This window comes from Squalius cephalus (genome assembly GCF_949319135.1).
Source record: "Squalius cephalus genome assembly, chromosome: 2".
Taxonomy (NCBI): Eukaryota; Metazoa; Chordata; class Actinopteri; order Cypriniformes; family Leuciscidae; genus Squalius; species Squalius cephalus.
In genome coordinates, this window is record NC_137123.1 from 63,202,900 (window position 1) to 63,222,899 (window position 20,000).

General features: G+C 37.7%; 3 protein-coding genes across 4 annotated transcripts in view; 1 reads left to right on the plus strand and 2 right to left on the minus strand.

The window, feature by feature from the left end:
* Positions 1-15,000, minus strand: part of appa (amyloid beta (A4) precursor protein a) — a 55,354-nt gene extending 40,354 nt beyond the window's left edge. For both annotated transcript variants that reach the window (XM_079864009.1, XM_079864008.1), the window contains exon 1: positions 14,787-15,000. In XM_079864009.1, coding sequence (XP_079720135.1) covers positions 14,787-14,843 — 57 coding nt within the window. In that variant the 5' untranslated portion in view covers positions 14,844-15,000. The remainder of the gene's footprint in view (positions 1-14,786) is intronic.
* Positions 1-20,000, plus strand: part of LOC307154265 (uncharacterized protein) — a 217,571-nt gene that overhangs the window by 104,959 nt on the left and 92,612 nt on the right. The window lies entirely within an intron of this gene.
* cyyr1 (cysteine/tyrosine-rich 1) overlaps positions 16,069-20,000 on the minus strand; it is a 7,840-nt gene continuing 3,908 nt past the window's right edge. The window contains exons 3-4 of the mRNA XM_079864022.1: positions 19,116-19,276; positions 16,069-16,649 (exon numbers count right to left, since the gene is read on the minus strand). Of these exons, the coding sequence (XP_079720148.1) occupies positions 16,510-16,649; positions 19,116-19,276 (301 nt within the window). The 3' untranslated portion in view covers positions 16,069-16,509. The remainder of the gene's footprint in view (positions 16,650-19,115; positions 19,277-20,000) is intronic.

Here is a 20,000-nt window from a genome sequence, read left to right on the forward strand (position 1 = left end):
ACCAACAGAACAAAACCAGATCAAACCAACAGAACAAAACCAGATCAAACCAACAGAACAAAACCAGATCAAACTAACAAAAAAAACCAGATCAAACCAACAGAACAAAACCAGATCAAACCAACAGAACAAAACCAGATCAAACCAACAGAACAAAACCAGATCAAACCAACAGAACAAAACCAGATCAAACCAACAGAACAAAACCAGATCAAACCAACAGAACAAAACCAGATCAAACTAACAAAAAAAACCAGATCAAACCAACAGAACAAAACCAGATCAAACCAACAGAACAAAACCAGATCAAACTAACAAAACAAATCCAGATCAAACCAACAGAACAAAACCAGATCAAACCAACAGAACAAAACCAGATCAAACTAACAAAACAAAACCAGATCAAACTAACAAAAAAAACCAGATCAAACCAACAGAACAAAACCAGATCAAACCAACAGAACAAAACCAGATCAAACCAACAGAACAAAACCAGATCAAACCAACAGAACAAAACCAGATCAAACCAACAGAACAAACCCAGATCAAACCAACAGAACAAAACCAGATCAAACCAACAGAACAAAACCAGATCAAACCAACAGAACAAAACCAGATCAAACCAACAGAACAAAACCAGATCAAACCAACAGAACAAAACCACATCAAACCAACAGAACAAAACCACAGGTCAAACCAGCAGAACAAAACCAGATCAAACTAACAAAACAAAACCAGATCAAACTAACAAAAAAAACCCAGATCAAACCAACAAAACAAAACCAGATCAAACCAACAAAACAAAACCAGATCAAACCAACAGAACAAAACTAGATCAAACCAACAGAACAAAACCAGATCAAACTAACAAAACAAAACCAGATCAAACTAACAAAACAAAACCAGATCAAACCAACAAAACAAAACCAGATCAAACCAACAGAACAAAACCAGATCAAACCAACAGAACAAAACCAGATCAAACTAACAGAACAAAACCAGATCAAACTAACAAAACAAAACCAGATCAAACCAACAAAACAAAACCAGATCAAACCAACAAAACAAAACCAGATCAAACCAACAGAACAAAACCAGATCAAACCAACAGAACAAAACCAGATCAAACCAACAGAACAAAACCAGATCAAACCAACAGAACAAAACCAGATCAAACCAACAGAACAAAACCAGATCAAACTATCTAACTCCATTTACTGCCTTAAGACAAGAAAATAAAAGCCGGCAAAACCAGTGTTTTTCATGCACTGCTCGGTTTCGAGATCCATTTTGTCATCTTCATTCAGGAATAAAACATCCAAAACACACATTTAAGTTTTTATTTCATTGCACTTTATCTAATTGCATCTGTATTTTAATCTTTAAAGTCAGAAATCTCCAGTTCAGCAGCTTTACACACACCAAACTTTAGTTTTATTTAGTCTGACTAAGCCCCTGCGAACCGAACAAAACAAAACCATTGCGAATAAACTGTGATAATGTGAGAAATGTGTCTAAATAAATGTTGGTTTGACTGTATTCCACTAAGAGATATGGCGAACATTGGCATGTTTCTTCTGACAAGGAATGAATGTGGTTCCCATCACCGGAGAAGGACAGAAAGTGGATTAGGATGAAGCCAAACACCAGGATTGTCCTGATATGATGACAGAACGTCAGTCTAAACACGCTGAACCTTGACGACGTTAAACACCTTTATCAGCTCTCAGGACTTTACCAAGTAAACATGACGGAGTAAATACACTCTTCCTGAGTCACGATAGATCAGAACAGACTATCTTTCACCAGAACGTTCTGAAACGTTCCCTGTGAGGACAAACACAATGCGAGAGGGTTTCAGTAAAGGCTGAGAAACGCTTCTCAATGAACACATTGTGTTAAATAAAGGACAAAGACGCGTGAGGGAGGGCGAGACAGACAGAGAGAGATAGACATGCTAACGTTTTGTGCTCGCTAATCTTATTAGCAGACCCAACGTGTTGGCAAGAAAACAACGTCCTATCTGTGATCAGGCTGTGCTGTGATGAATAGAGACGCGTATGAGAGCCGTCTGATACGAGACTGAACCAACTCGTCCAAATACAATGAACTTCACTGCAGACGAATAAAGGTTTTATAATATGCAAGCAAGCTAGTTTTACAAACTTTTCATCTTATTTGCACACACAGTTCATTAAAGTGGTATTTATTTCACATGCAAAGATCAAAAACACTTTAATTCCCTCATAATCTGCACTGCAGCGTCAGCTCTTTCCTCTCAGTGTCTGAAACGCTTCCATCAAGGATTCAGTGTCTCTAAGCCCCGCCTCTCTGAGAGCTGCTTTGCTGTGATTGGTCAGAAAGCAAACGCTCATTATCATATCTGAATCTCAGCTCTTGATCACAGTCTCTCTAAGCCCCGCCTCTCTGAGAGCTGCTCTGCTGTGATTGGTCAGAAAGCAAACGCTCATTATCATATCTGAATCTCAGCTCTTGATCACAGTCTCTCTAAGCCCCACCTCTCTGAGAGCTGCTCTGCTGTGATTGGTCAGAAAACAAACGCTCATTATCATATCTGAATCTCAGCTCTTGATCAGTCTCTAAGCCCCGCCTCTCTGAGAGCTGCTCTGCTGTGATTGGTCAGAAAGCAAACGCTCATCATATCTGAATCTCAGCTCTTGATCACAGTCTCTCTAAGCCCCGCCTCTCTGAGAGCTGCTCTGCTGTGATTGGTCAGAAAGCAAACGCTCATTATCATATCTGAATCTCAGCTCTTGATCACAGTCTCTCTAAGCCCCGCCTCTCTGAGAGCTGCTCTGATTGGTCAGAAAGCAAACACTCATTATCATATCTGAATCTCAGCTCTTGATCACAGTCTCTCTAAGCCCCGCCTCTCTGAGAGCTGCTCTGCTCTGATTGGTCAGAAAGCAAACACTCATTATCATATCTGAATCTCAGCTCTTGATCACAGTCTCTCTAAGCCCCGCCTCTCTGAGAGCTGCTCTGCTCTGATTGGTCAGAAAGCAAACGCTCATTATCATATCTGAATCTCAGCTTTTGATCAGTCTCTCTAAGCCCCGCCTCTCTGAGAGCTGCTCTGCTCTGATTGGTCAGAAAGCAAACGCTCATTATCATATCTGAATCTCAGCTTTTGATCACAGTGATACGAACAGTAACGATGGCGTGGGTTTTTTCAGTTTTTGAATCTTCTGAAATTGCAATTGAATTATTTTAATTGTAATAAAATTGCATATAGTTTTAGTATAGTAATAATTATTATTCAATTATTTTAATATATTTCATTGTCATTACAGCAGAAGTGGCAGAAATATCTCTGACTGACTGAGCATTTGAACATTTTCTTTGACATCAAGGGAGTCAAAAAGTTCACTCAAAAAAATCACTTAAAATAAATTAGATTTAAAATATGAGCGGATTATAGTCATTACAAAACATGAAATATTACATCAGTCACGCATATTAATTAAGTGACATTCGGTCATTTGGAGATGATTTACACCGATTGGCCCATTCTACAGACATTCTGTGTTTTCAAAGTGAAAGTTTAAGGAAATAGTTCTTGAATATTATGAATATTGTGGCTTTCATTGCTGAACACATAAATGTAAATGAAAACAAAAGTTATTTTTGGAGAATTTCTGTGCAAGTGTTGATAAAAAAAGACACAGATTATCCCACAGAACTGCGAACACACACACACACACACACACACACACACACACATTTACTTATCGATCTAAATGGAAACGTTGCAGAGACTTCTGTTGATTTATATACAACTAGTCATATATACTCAGACAGAAGGAGGTTTTGCCAGGTTTAGCTCACTTCTGGGTAAGATATACACACACTCACACTCTCTCACACACACACACACACACACACACACACACACACACACACACACACACACACACACACACACACACACACACAGGGTTCCCCCTGCAGGTGTTTCTCCAGCACATGGCACCTCGAGACACACACACACAAACACACACACACACACACACACACACACACACACACACACACACAGGTGTGGGATCACAGGGTTAAACCGGGATCCGGGATAAACTCCCATAAAGCTGCAGGTCGAGTGTGAACATGATCGAGCGTCTGGGAGTCGAGCTTCTGCTGAGGGAAACTTCTGGAACCAACACACATCTTCTCCAGCGCCAATATTTTTCAATGGCTAATTATGAGTTAAAAAGCTACTTGTGAGTTTGGTGTTAAATATATATATATACACTTAAATACTTTTCCTAGAATTACAGTCTTTCTCAGGTGAAAAATCAACCAGTGAGCAAATATGTGATCAAACGCCTTTAATATGTTGCACTATAAGGTTGAACATTAACTCCTGCATCAGCCACTGGAACAGGACCAGTACAGTTAATACACACAATCCCGAACACACACACTTCCACACGCTGAACTGAACACCTGATAACAGTGTGTGTGTGATATAACAGTGTCAGATCAACCAGAGATCCTCGGCTGTGCACTGATTATGAGTGTGTGTGTTTGTGTGTGTGTGTGTGTGTGTGTGTGTGTGTGTGTGTCTGTGTGTGTGTGAGAGAGAGAGAGAGAGAGAGAGAGAGAGAGAGAGAGAGAGAGAGAGAGAGTGAGAGTGTGCGCGAGCTTGTGAGTGTTTGAGCGTGTGTGTGCGACTGCGAGACCATGCGCATATGTGTGTGTGTGTGTGTGTGTGTGTGTGTGTGTGTGTGTGTGTGCGCCAGGCTCCTGTCATATAAGAAAAGCCCCTCACAATAAACACACCCCCACACACTTTCTCCCAGAGGACACTGGGGGTTTATGGGCGTGAGCCTGACCGTCGCCATGGCAGCAGAGTGTGTGTGTGTGTGTGGGGGGGGGGGGGGGGGGGGGGGGGGTCATGGCAACAGTCTCTGTGGGAACAGACGTCTTGATTGCGTCGCTGTGTGTGTGTGTGTGTGTATAAATGACTGGCCTGTAATCACTGTAACACACCCACCCTGAAGATCCGGTATCAGCCAGGAGCGGATATTATCTCGCACGCACACACACACACACACACAGAGACAGACACACAGACAGACACACAGAGACACAGACACACACACACACACACACACACACACACACACACACACAGACACACACACAGACACACTCTCTCACACACAGACACACTCTCTCACACACAGACACACTCTCTCACACACAGACACACGCGCACAGACACACAGAGACACAGACACACACACAGAGACACACACAGACACACACACAGAGACACACACAGAGACACACACAGAGACACACAGAGACACACACAGAGACAGAGACACACACAGACACACACACAGAGACACACACACAGAGACACACACAAACACACACAGAGACACAGACACAGAGACACACACACAGACACACAGAGACACACACACACAGACACACACAGAGACACACACAAACACACACAGAGACACACACAGAGACACACACACACACAGAGACACACACAGACAAACAAACAGACACACACAGAGACACACGCAGACACACACAAACACACACAGAGACACACACACACAGACACACACACACACACAGACACACACACACACAGACACACACACACACAGACACACACACACACCTTTGTATTCATACAATTATACATTTAATTGAAATCAGCCATCAAAACATTCATGTAAAATAATATGAAATAATAAAATAATATAATAATTATTTATAAGGTAACATGATGTGGAGACAGGAACATGTAAAGGCGCCGCTTTTATTCAAAAGACTGAAACTTTTACCCAATAAACACCGTCAGAAACATTCTTTCATCGGGTCAGTGGTTCTTCAGCACACATTTACCCTGCAAATATAAATGTGAGATGATGCTATAGATCGCTGGTGTGTTTATACCGCAGTGAAACACAATCACGCTGTACGTGTGTGTGTTCATATCTGAGAGAGACACACACAATATGACGGATGACATTCACTCAACAACACAATCCTTAAACCTGTCCTCGACGCTGATGTAGGTCAGCCCTCAAACAGATGCATTACTTACAAACGCTATCTAGACCAATCTGAGAGAGTTCTCACACACACACACACACACACACACACACACACACACACACACACACACGGATGCTTTTGTGTCCGTACTTCAACACACAAACTGGACGTCCGCTCTGGGAGTAAACAGGAGGTGGAAGCAGTTCTCTCTCTCTCTCACACACACACACACCACACGCACACACATGCGCACACACACGCACACGCACACGCAAACACACACATCATACATACGCGCACTTTTCTGGAAGCAGAAAGATCTGGATTAATGAAAAACACAGTAACTTCTGCTGTTCAATTGCAAATGCACTATTATATTACACAAAAGTTGTGCTATTAAAGTGCTCCTATAATGCTTTTATGAATATTCCCTTTCATGCAGTCTGTAATAGAGCTGCAAAGTTTCAAATATCAAACTGCGTGTAATAGATTTATTGTCTCCTGAAAGAAAGAAGTGATTCTGAACTGAAACGAGTCGTCAGTAATTCAGTCTCACTTCCTGCTGAACCTTTTGTAGCTAATTTGCATAATGCCCGCCTCTGGTCCTGATTGGCTGATCAACGTCTCTTAGCTCCGCCCTCAAACACTGTAGTGTATCTGAGACTGGAAGAGTTTGGTTCGTGTTGTTCGTGTCGAGAAGACGCTGTTTTCTGAGATTGATACGGTAAAACCCACGACATCGTCACTGTTCGCATCACTGTGATCAAGAGCTGAGATTCAGATATGATAATGAGCGTTTGCTTTCTGACCAATCACAGCAGAGCAGCTCTCAGAGAGGCGGGGCTTAGAGACTGATCAAGAGCTGAGATTCAGATATTATAATGAGCGTTTGCTTTCTGACCAATCGCAGCAGAGCAACTCTCAGAGAGGCGGGGCTTAGAGAGACTGTGATCAAGAGCTGAGATTCAGATAATGACTGTTTGCTTTCTGACCAATCACAGCAGAGCAGCTCTCAGAGAGGCGGGGCTTAGAGAGACTGTGATCAAGAGCTGAGATTCAGATATGATAATGAGCGTTTGCTTTCTGACCAATCACAGCAGAGCAGCTCTCAGAGAGGCGGGGCTTAGAGAGACTGTGATCAAGAGCTGAGATTCAGATATAATAATGAGCGTTTGCTTTCTGACCAATCACAGCAGAGCAGCTCTCAGAGAGGCGGGGCTTAGAGAGACTGTGATCAAGAGCTGAGATTCAGATATGATAATGAGCGTTTGCTTTCTGACCAATCACAGCAGAGCAGCTCTCAGAGAGGCGGAGCTTAGAAAGACTGTGATCAAGAGCTGAGATTCAGATATGATAATGAGCGTTTGCTTTATGACCAATCAGAGCAGCTCTCAGAGAGGCGGGGCTTAGAGACTGTGATCAAGAGCTGAGATTCAGATATGATAATGAGCGCTTGCTTTATGACCAATCACAGCAAAGCAGCTCTCAGAGAGGCGGGGCTTAGAGAGACTGAATCCTTGATGGAAGCGTTTCAGACACTGAGAGAAAAGAGCTGACGCTGCAGTGCAGATTATGAGAGAATTAAAGTGTTTTTGAGCTTGGATGCGTGTGAATCTATTGTTGGAGGCCAAAAACAACATTATGAACCTTTAACATAGCAATATAGGGGCACTTTTAATCAACATTTATATAGTTTGGAAGATAAATGTAGAGCAAGTTTTAGTGTATGAAATACATAATAGTGTATGAAATGCATTGTTTTTGTTTTTACAAATAATCTAATAGATTCACACACACCCTGAACTACTGAAACCAATGTCTATAATCTGATTCTGACGCTACCGCTCGACATCAACACAGATCCAACTCTATTTACAACACAACTCCATGCTGTGTTCAGTCTCGTGGAGTGTATTTCCATATTTTAAAATCTTCATAGACATTTCTCCAAACATTACAATGCTCATGATAACTTTTGTTAACTCTACAATAAGCAAATCCACTTCACAAGCTGATAACTCATTGACAGCGATGCCATAGAAATATACAGAGCGACCGCAAAACCTGAAGTTCAAACACAGATTTCTAAAGATGGCGGCGCGCTTGTGTCTCGGCACAATGAAACATCACATGAGTTCAGAGAAAAGGCTGAGAGTGTGCGGGCGAACGAGAGAGAGAGAGAGGGAGACAGGAATATGTGCCTCGCCCCTCTCTCTCCTGAGGAACACTAAATATAGCGCAGGAGGAACACACGAGACCAGGAAACACTGTTTATCCCACATCTGCACTCCTTCACAACCATCACTGCATTCTAGCAGCACGATACTGAAGAAAAATGCGATAACTCATTAAATAATGCGATATTCGATGCGATAATGCTTAAAGTGTGTGAAATAAACTTAATTATCTTTCAAATTTATTTAAAATTATATAACCTACACACGTTTCACATTATTTTTGTGACAAGAAAACATCCCTAAACTTCTGAAAGTGAACATCAGTGTTTTCCTGAAATATAAGAAGTGTTATTTTAACATCAGTGGGGTTCAGTGGCTCAGGTTATCCTACATTAGGGTTATTTATAGGGCTAAATAACAAAAAAAATTGTTATTTATATATAATATTTATTTATAATACAAATTATATATAATATATATATATATATATATATATATTAGGGCTGTCAAACGATTAATCGCGATTAATCGCATCCAAAATAAAAGTTTGTGTTTACATAATATATGTGTGTGTACTGTGTATAATTATTTTCTATATATAAATACGCACACATGCATGTATATATTTAAGAAATATTTGCATGTATATACTGTGTATATATATTTATATTATATATAATTTATATTATATATAAATATTTTATATATAAATAACACATTTTCTTAAATATATATATATGCATGTGTGTGTATTTATATATAGAAAATAATTATACTCCGTACACAGACATAAATTATGTAAACACAAACTTTTATTTTGGATGCGATTAATCGCGATTAATCGTTTGACAGCCCTAGTTATTTAACAAAAGACACTGAATAATCAAATGTAAAAATAAAACACTGTTTAGTTTTTTACTGTATGAATTAAATATACAGTATATACTGATTCTTATTAAAGCTATAAAAGTTATTCAGCCGAGAGCAGTGTGATATTCTCGTCTTTTGTTCATGACCAGTTATTGCAAGCCGTTGCGATATGCATATTGCGATTTATACATTTGCGATATTTCGATAATTTCAATATATTGTGCAGCCCTATTGTATTCTATGCATTAGAACTGAACAGATTTAAGAAAACAGTCCTGTTGAAAAGATAAGTCTTGATTTGATACACAAACACGGAAACAATATGAGCAAAAGAATCTAATCTCTAGGAATCATTTCACAAATATTCAAAAATATAGTTTTTCTGGGGTTTTTTCACTGTTATATGGTAGGTGGCGCTGTTACACATCTATTGATCTATAAGAGTACAGAATCTCCTGATCGAAACACAGGTGAAGAAGAAGCAAAAACGAGCGATTGCTGACGCACATGTAAATTATAACACGATCATCAAACGTTAAAGCTGCAGTGCGTAGTTTTTCCTCTTTGTCGCCATCTCTGTTCGAAATCTGCAATTGCAGTTACTCGCGGAATTATCAACGTTACGCGGGTTGTTAAGGGACCATTACATTTATAATTCTTCAAACATTTTAGGAATGTTACTTTTGAATGTTCACTGAACAAGTAGGTCTAGATACATTTAAAAAACATGACAGGAGAATATATGTTTTTGTGCTCTTTTACAGACCAGATAACATTGAACAAACGTTCTATTAACGTTCCTGAAAGAATGTTTGTTCATAACTTAGAGAGAAAATTCCCTGTTAGCTGGGAGTGTGGTATGAATTAATTAATTATTTGAATTATTTATTTAACATGCTTATCTTTAACACGCTAATGTGCATCTGTGGTCTGAATCCGAATAAGCGATATATAACACTAATAAGTGCATCTGTTTCACACAGCTAGAGCTTTTCACAATACAAATCCTTTCAAAGCAGTTTTACAGCAAGTGCACGTTTTTGTAATATTCGTTTCTCATGCAATGACATGCAACACACACGCGTTACGGCATCATCAATCCTCCTGTGGGACGAGGCCATGCGGGACGCTGCTAATCACGCTTCCCTGTTCGTGGCTGAGAAGGTCAGAGGTCAAATCTAACAACTAGAAGCATCTGTCATATGACATGGATGTGTAATTCGCAGCGCTCTCGTTATAAACGACCCTCGGGGGGGGGGGGGGGGGGGGCACATCTATATATATGCCCCAATGCATCTGTCGCCATGGAAACAGCCCCGCGGAGGGTCGTTATATATATATAGGCTATATGCTTCCTGTGGATTTTAAAATCAGCCCAGTCCGACGAACAGCGCACACATCTCATGAATCAAAGCATCATTACTGGGAGGATTGAAACACACTTCAAAGGAACCGATTCGCTGAAATCAAACCACTTTTTCCCACTGAAAAAAAATGGGTGTAGAAGTAATTTTTCCCCCTAGAAATTGCTAGTAAATTACACAAACAATCACAAAGAAACGGCAAGTAACACTCTGAAATAAACGCATTTTCCAAGTATTTTCTCGTAAAATGTACTCCGATATTCAATTATTTTTTTGCAGTGTTTTTCGCAACATTAAGACAAGGCAAAGAAGCATTGAGAAACTAGACTAATGCACAGTCAAAAGTCAAATAAAAAAACGGAGATATCGTTGCTTTAGGGCTGTGTGACGATCAATCTAATCCAAAATAAAAGTTTGTTTATTTAATGTGTGTGTGTGTGTGGTGTGTAATTATTTTGTATATATAAATACACAATCATGAATATATTTAAGAAAAATTTGTTATTTATATACAAAATATTTATATTTTTTATATAATATCAATGATGTATAAATTAGGGCTGTGAAACGATTAATCACGATTAATCGCATCCAAAATAAAAGTGTGTGTTTACTTAATATAGGCTATGTGTGTAGTATGTATGATTATTTTGTATATATAAATACACACACATGCATGAATGTATTTAAGAAATTTTTTTTATTTATATATAATATTTATTTATAATACAAATTATATATATATATATATATATATATATATATATATATATATATATTATACATATAAGCAAATATTTCTTAAATATATGCATGTGTGTATTTATATATACAAAATAAATATGCACAGTACACACATATATATTATGTAAACACACTTTTATTTTGGATGCGATTAATCGTTTCACAGCCCTAGTATGAATATATATACATGCAAATATTTCTTAAATATATACATGCATATGTTTGTATTTATATATACACAAAATAATTATACATACTACACACACACATATTAAATAAACAAACTTTTATTTGGGATGCGATTAAAAACAGTGAGATGTTGTTTAGTTGTATATATTGGCTCAGAAACACAGCAGGTTTTGCTCAAACTCATGCTGATTATTCAAGAAGCTGTTGTTCGTCGTTCACCTGCTGACACGTCATGTTATCGCCAACAAAGCCGTGCATTCAGTGTGTAAACCCCAGTGCTCATCTCAAAGCCGGCTCTGAATGCCGGCCATACGTGTGTGTGTCACGTGCCCTGCACAGGTCTATAGTTCTGGATAAAGCGGCTAATCGGAGCAACAACAGAGAACATGCAATATGGCGTTTCATACGAGGCACAGATGAAAACAAAGACACTTTCATCAACAACTCGGTCCTAACTTCATCTGGACAATAACTTTATTCTAGATCTGCTGTAAAGCCTAAACACTCTCTGTTACTGTAATCTCCTATTATCACTGTAAAGCTGCTTTGAAACTATATATATTGTTAAAGCGCTGTATAAATGAAGGAGACTCGACTTGGATTACAGTATTTGTGATGGTTTTGCTAACAACATGATATGAATCCAATGATATTAATGTGCTTTTTATTTGGCCCTATCACTCAAAAACATTCACACAAATCAAAGAAGAAATATTTTAGACACCTTCAATATTTCTCACATTATCAGTTTATTCGCTATAGTTTAGAAAATGGTACTAAAGAGCTCAGAGTTATGAACTCAGCTGATATTTGACTGGTTTTGTCCGTCCTTCTGTTAGACTGTCTCACACATGAATTATGTTGAATATCTGTCAGCTGTTAAATTTAACTACACAATTAGATAATACCAGTTTAGCTCAACCAATCACCAAGCAATGCTTCATTGTGTTCAGTCTGTGTGTAAAAAGAGCATTAGCAATTAAAGAAAACACACTTCAGCAAAACATGATCAGCTCAAAGTGTCCCAATCATTTCTGCTCCCATTTTAGTCTCTGTATGAAGAGTTATTGGGTATAATATGTCACAATTTACTTTATTCTGCTCTCCTCACTTACAGAAATGAACTATAGTGTCCTGATCACAATATCAAAAATTATATCTGGTATAATATCTGAATAATTTTGGTTCGACTGTGCATAAATACAGTCATACTGGTGCATATAAATGCAAATGTACTGTATAAATACTGTATTCATTTAATGAAATATTGTATGCGGAAAACAGGCCATGATTGAGAAGTAGATTTAATGGTTGAAACAAATGATGGTTCTTCTTTACTTTAGTCATTTCAGATAAACACATAAGCATTGAGATGCTTATTAAATATCATCAACAAGTAGAAAAACATATTTGTTTATAGCTATATCGCCCAGTCCTGGTTCCAGTACCATGTCCTCATCACAGTCTGTGTGTTTCAACATTTGTCCATGAATGCCAAGCATCGGTCAAACATCCATTTCTCCAGACCTTTTAGTGGCAAGACCAACAAAACCACAAACCACCAAATGTGAAAGCAATTAAACTCTAATATAATGCAGTTTAGAGTGAATCAACATCTCACTATTATTGACCTCAGAAATAACTTCATCACATCCAGCTAATGTTGTTTACATCTATAACTGGTAAACAGATCTTCATCATTACACTCATAATGCATTTAAAAAGAACTGTGATGGATGGACTCAGGGAGTAATACCATAGTATTTTACACATAACGGTATCGACGTAGTATACTCCAAGAATACCATGGTATATGCCCACAAACTATGGTATTATTAGCACAGTAGCTTGTTATAATATCCTTCAAAAGTCTGTAAATGTGCTGAGAATAGAGTGGAGAGACTGTGGTGTGGAAGATTACAGGCTTCGACACGCGCAAAAACAATGGTTTCTTACAGTAAAAATAAACTTAAACCGCTCGTTAGCGTTTAAAAATAGCGCGTTCCTCGAAGCCTGTTGCCGCAGTTTCATCCAGTGGAGTTCAGCCGCTGCCATCTTGAGCAGATAAAACCAGCCTAAACTGGTATACTGGTTTTAGAGTGGTTTTGACCACTTCTTCAGCTGGCTAGACTGGGAGACCAGCTTGACCACCTTAAACCAGCAAGACTAGTGATACATTTTTAACGAGTCACGTCTTAAAAATCCAGCTTTTAATGTTGTTTATGTGTCTATGTGGTGTTTTTAATATGCTTTAAGTCAAAGCATGTGTAAGTTCATAAGTCGACAGCATTGCTGAGTATTTCCTCCTTAAAACTGCAGTGAACCAAAGACAGTCTCAAAAACACGCTTTGAAATCGCTGGTGTTTCTGACGTCACAAACTACCTTGTAACCAATCAGATCAACGTGTGATCGTCAACCAGTGGATCTCTGAGCTGAGTGAGTGAGTGGAGGCGGGGCTCATTTGCATATTCATAGAACCGCGGCGCGTCCATAGCCTACTAAATGAGGCAAGAATGTCGAGTTACATTCAAGATATTTTAAGGCATGACTAATTTTCAAGGATTTATTTTTTTAATATATCATTTTAGTGATCAAAGATGAGTTTTGAGGGATAAAATGATTGACTACAGGGACTTATGAAAATAATGTTCTCTACATGCGCCCACCAACAACAACAACACGGTTGATTGAAATCAATCCAAACGTGATCCTGACATTCAGTTCCAGATTATCCAATAGCATCTCATTTGATTCCTAGAGGATTCGTGTTTGATCCCATCATGATCCCTGTTGTTTAATCCCGACCCAACAGGCCACTGAACGCATTCCTCCATTAACTATCTGGATCTATATCAAAACATAGTCGATATAAAACAGCAATGAATGTGTGAAACACTGAATATGATGTCAAATTATGTTCATAAAGATAATCACGCGACCGCAGCAGATCGAGCATTTATGATCTGAGGGTTTCACCTTCAGCTTGACAGTTTTCGTATTAATATTTAGTGGATTTGTTACACAGTAGCGTATTTCTCCCTCTGGATATAAAACATCGCACGATACATTCCGCGTATGTAGCGATTTTATCGCGAGAAATATTTCCAATGTAACCGTAAAAAATCCACAGCAACCGATCAAACAAAATATAATTTGACTCAAAAAATAAATAAATGATTGTTTAAGCCTATTTAACCTCGTTCTGAACGCATAAATAACAATCGTCGCGATGTTTGCGAAAGAAATGTGCAGTCGCCGCTGTTTTTTGTTGAATCGTAGTCGTTCTTGTGTATCTAACGTTGCTGTGATCGTTACATTGAATCGACTTGTTACATTGATGGTCACATTGATCAGCGTTCCGCGTCGCTATCCGATCTTTTGTCGATGTCTTACCTCGGCGAGCGTCGATGTCGCGACCATCAGGAATATGAAAACCTCTCGACACCCCATTCTGCTCCTCTCCTCTGTGCTTCCAACAAACAGTGCTGGGCTTTATAGAGTAAATATATCCGTTTGCTGTAAAATGTCGGTGTGTGTTTCGTGTCGACTCCCAGAAGAATGCGATGCGCCTGCGATGAAGGCGAGTCAGAAGAACAACGCGTCATGTGACGCGACGCGGGATGAATGTGTGGGAGGGGGGCAGGGAATGCCTGAAAACACGGCAAACTAACATTAAAATAAATTCTTAGACTACTCTTCCATCTACAACCTTTATTTTACCTTATTTTATAAATATTTTTATTTTAAAGTTACATATATTTTATATTATATTTATTTGTATTTTTATATTTTACATAAATACTGTATTGTTGTTTATTTAAGCTTGTTTGGTCGCTGCTTGCCTGAAACATACATTTTATGAGTAGTGAAATATATTAATATAGTGATAAAAAAATGTTACTCTTGAGATTTGTTTTTCAATAAATTTTTGTTACTTTATTAGGCTATTTTAATTTTTAAAACATAATCGGTTTATTTTTTTAGCTTAGTAATAAAATATATTATAGTAATAACAAAAAAATACATGCATTTCATTTTGCATTTGTAAAAAATAAAGGCATTAAATGTCTTGTATAGGTATATTACAGGTGGAGAATTGAATTATGCGCATGAGACTTCAGTTATTTGCTGACCCCGTGTGGACGTTCAGAGGGTTTCTAAATGAAATATATTTGTATTTTAGTGTAGTTCATTGACTGTGTGAGGAAAAATAATAAAAATAGGCCGCAATTAATTAAACATAATGATAACAAATTGTGCGATAGAAATACCTGCACACATGCAAGGATCCTTTTGCAAAAAAAAAAAAAAGCATGCAGGCTTCGGTTTTATTATGAAAAGGTAAACACTGACCTAAAAAACGCGTTAAAGCTTTGCTGTTTTGGACACAATCGGTAGTTTTCTGAGAACAGTTAACTATTGTGTTTTCATAATATCCTGCGGTCACGTGATAACAATCGGAACTCTCAGAAAATTCCAAGTTTACAAGTTGGAATTACGAGTTGGAATCTCGTAATTACGGTAATAACTAAAAATGCATAAAAGTTGCCCTATTAGTCCTTTCAAATTTCTATGCATACGAACAAACACATTTTCCTGCATCCACAATCCTATTATTTCCTCAGCGGATTAATCAAGGCACACTTTGAAGGTATGAGAATATAATACATATATTATACATATGAAGTTTATTCCCATATTAACAGCCTTTTCATTTGTCATGAAAAAAAATAACACTGATTTTGAACAGTTTGCAGGCCTGTCCTGGTCTCACGCTGCTCGAAATAACTTTTATTAGTGTTCGTTAGATTTGTGAGACCATAAATGCCCATGGCATTAATACAAAAATATTCAAATCCCCACATGAGAAGCATCTTCGCAAATCCTCCGATTCATTCCCAGAGCGCTGGTCTTGTGTTGTGCAGGGATTCTGTGCAACTATCATCATCAACATCCTCATCATCATCATCATCAACATCCTCATCATCATCATCATCCTCATCATCATCATCATCCTCATCATCATCATCATCCTCATCATCATCCTCATCCTCATCATCATCCTCATCATCATCATCATCCTCATCCTCATCATCATCCTCAGCAGAAAACAGGCTCATTTCCGGCTGTCTCCTGGATAGGGTGGAGGTGGAGAGTGTGTGTGTGTGTGTGCTCTGGGTGGAGTCGGTGTGTATGGAGGCGGCCGGAGATCAGGAGGAAACATCTCATAATCATAACTGTACGGAGGAGGCGGACCTGCCAAACATAAGAGCTGGAGATTAATGTCTGCACTAGGGGTGTCACAATATATCACAGTACAAAAATACAACATGTATTGTGTATAGTTCACCCAAAATAAAAATTACTGGGTGAGAAAAAAATTCAAGAGTGTTGAGTCCTACATTAAACTATTTAATCGCATCCAAAATAAAAGTTTGTGTTTACATAATATACATGTACTGTGTATAATTATTTTGTATATAAACACACACACACATGTATTTATTTAAGAAAAATGTGTTATTTATATATCAAATATTTATATATAATATAAATTATGTATAAATATATATACATGCACATATTTATTGAATATATACATGCATGTATATATACAAAATAATTATACACAGTACATGTATATTATGTAAACACAAACTTTTATTTTGTATGTAATTCATCGCGATTAATTGTTTCACAGCCTTAAAACAAAGATAAATCAATTTAGAACTTTTGCACATTTAATGTAAAAATTACAACCTATGCAATTCCACTAAAGTGACACATTACTTATTAATTATGCATAAAAAGTGATACCGATCTGACTCAAAAACAGCTTGTAGTTTTGTTTTAATGATGGTGAAAGGTTGGTAATTGTCAGAGAAATCTATCAAAAGGTTATTTATGTAATGAAAGTTTGTGCATGTAAATAAACATGCTTTATGTCCTTTAAAATACATAAAAGAAATTTATCCAGCAATACATTTTAAGACGCCAACTGTGAAAGTAATTAGTGAAGGTAATAGAAAAATCATAAAGACGAGACAGCTTTATCTCTACAGCGCTCTACACAATACACTGTTTCAAAGCAGTTGCACAAAAAAAAAAAAAACAGTAAAATAACTGTAAAAATGTATCAATTATGAAACAAGTTCAATTTCAGCAGTAAAGCTGAAGACAATTTAAGTTTTGTCACTCATACAATAGTGTCAGTGCAGACAAATGCATCAAATTAATGAATATTAATTGATTATAATTCACAAAACGTTGCGGACGGTTAAAATGGTTAAATACCCAGTGCTTGACAGCATGTGGTTATTAGTTATTATTACACGGCTCTGTGGATTACTTGATTCTGATTGGTCAATCGAGCCATCCAGTGGTAAATTATTCCCAGATTTATGTACAGTTATTAATATGCCATTCAGTATCGTGGACTCATTTCATATCGTGGACTCGCTCTCTCGTTTCATACAAACGCTGCCGCCATTTTGTGAGTATTGTTTTGTACACTGTTGAATTATGAGATACAAACAGGTGTGATTTAAAAACAAAAATCAATATCTCCATAATTATTAAAGTGGCGAAATGCTGTGTAATAAGTGTACTATACTATATAAGTATCCTAAATGAGGCAAGGGTGTAAAGTTGCATTCAAGCTATTTTAAGGCATGAAGAATATTTTTTGTCATTTTGGTGATCAAAGATGAGTTTTAAGGGATAAAATTATTGACCACGAGGGGACGTTAAAGCGGTGGTATAATTCCCTTTTCACAAGATGTAAAATAAGTCTCTGATGTCCCCAGAGTGTGTGTGTGAAGTTTTAGCTCAAAATACCCCACAGATATTTTTATATCGCATGTTAAAATTGTCACTTTTTGAGGATGAGCAAAAACACATCGTTTTGTGTCTGTTCCTTTAAATGCAAATGAGCTGCTGCTCCCGGCACAGGGGGGCGGAGCTTCAAGAGCTTGTGTCCTTTTACCTCACACACACATGCACTGAAAATTTCAATCACTTTTAGCCTTTTATGTTCAAACCGGAGTCGGACAATGATGGAGAGACTCAAGAAGAAGAGACAACATGTAGAAGCAACAGGACATTTCTGAATGGTTAGTTGGTGAATTTATGAAGCTGATGTGTAGTTATCTTCTAGTCATTGATTAGCATATTCTGTCTTGATAATCTATATATCGTGTTCAGGGGGCGGGGTTTATGTAAATTCTAGGGTTGGTGATGTCACTAACCCGGGAGGAATGTGGTGTAGTCTCTACCAGCCGTTTGTTGTAGTCCTTAAAAAATGTGAACTTTGAGCGTCGTAAATTTACAGATGTTGTTTATGCTCAAACAGCAACATTACACACTAACTAAAGCTAGAAAAGTGAAATCATAATCAACCACCCCTTTAAAACGTTAAAGCCCCAGCTAACAAAAATATGTTCTAAGAATGTTCCGATTAAGCTACAAAAACATCGTTTCTGAATGTTCTCTGATGTCAGACATTAAAGGAACACGAACATTCCATTTCATCATTCTTAGAACATAATGGGAACGTTACTTTTGAATGTTCTCTGGAAAACAAGCAGAAACACTTAAAAGAACGTCCAACTGAAACTCTAAATAATGTTTGTGTGCCAACGCTATTAAAGAGCAGATACCTGTGATTGGACGTGCGAGAGGGCGCTCTCTGTGTGTGAAGGGTTGTGTGTGTTGTTGTGTTACCTGGGTAACCCTGAGTCACGGTGTTGATGTGTGTGGAGCTGAAGACGCCCACTCTCGCCCCGCGCCCGTTCTTCACACACACACAGATGCAGAGGACGACAGCCGCCACCGCACCCATCAGGAACACTACGCCGAACACAATCCCGGATATAGCCGTTCCCCTGAAACACACGCAAGAACAACGGTGCGATGCTGAATCCAAACTCATATTTGTTTCATTTTTTTAAAAAATTAAACAGTTTGCATCATTGATTCTGTTATTTTCTGATGAGAAGTTTGTCTATGTGTCATCTTTCTACTCGTTTAGTTCCTTTAATAACTGTGTCATCTGTGTAAAGCACTTTTGGGTTACCATAGTGTATGAAATGTGAAATATTAATATTAATAAACTTGCCTTGCCTATTCTCAGGGTTCGTACAGACACTGTCAAATATAATTCCAGGACATTCAAGGACTTTTCAAGCACTACTTTTTGTTGGTTTTCAAGGACTACAATCAGAGATCTCACTTATCAAACAACATATTTATTATATTTCAAAAAAAAAAAAAAAAAAAAAAAAAAAGGTAAATAGATCAATAAACATAAACTAATAAAACAAAACGGTGTAAAGTGCAGCACAACTTTAACCATTGAAAGGATACTATGACAAAGATATCGCTTTCCTTATTCAAACTGATGATTTTTCTCATGAATATATGATTGACATGAAGAATGAAAGCTGTATCATATACTTGAGCAATAATGAGCAATAATACACTCATAACCATAAGAAATGTCTCTATATCTATATCAGACGAGCTGCAGAATTAATTTAGCATGAAAAGATTATTGCATGACACTAATTTCACATCTATTGTCTTTAAATAATTCATGCATTTTTAAGT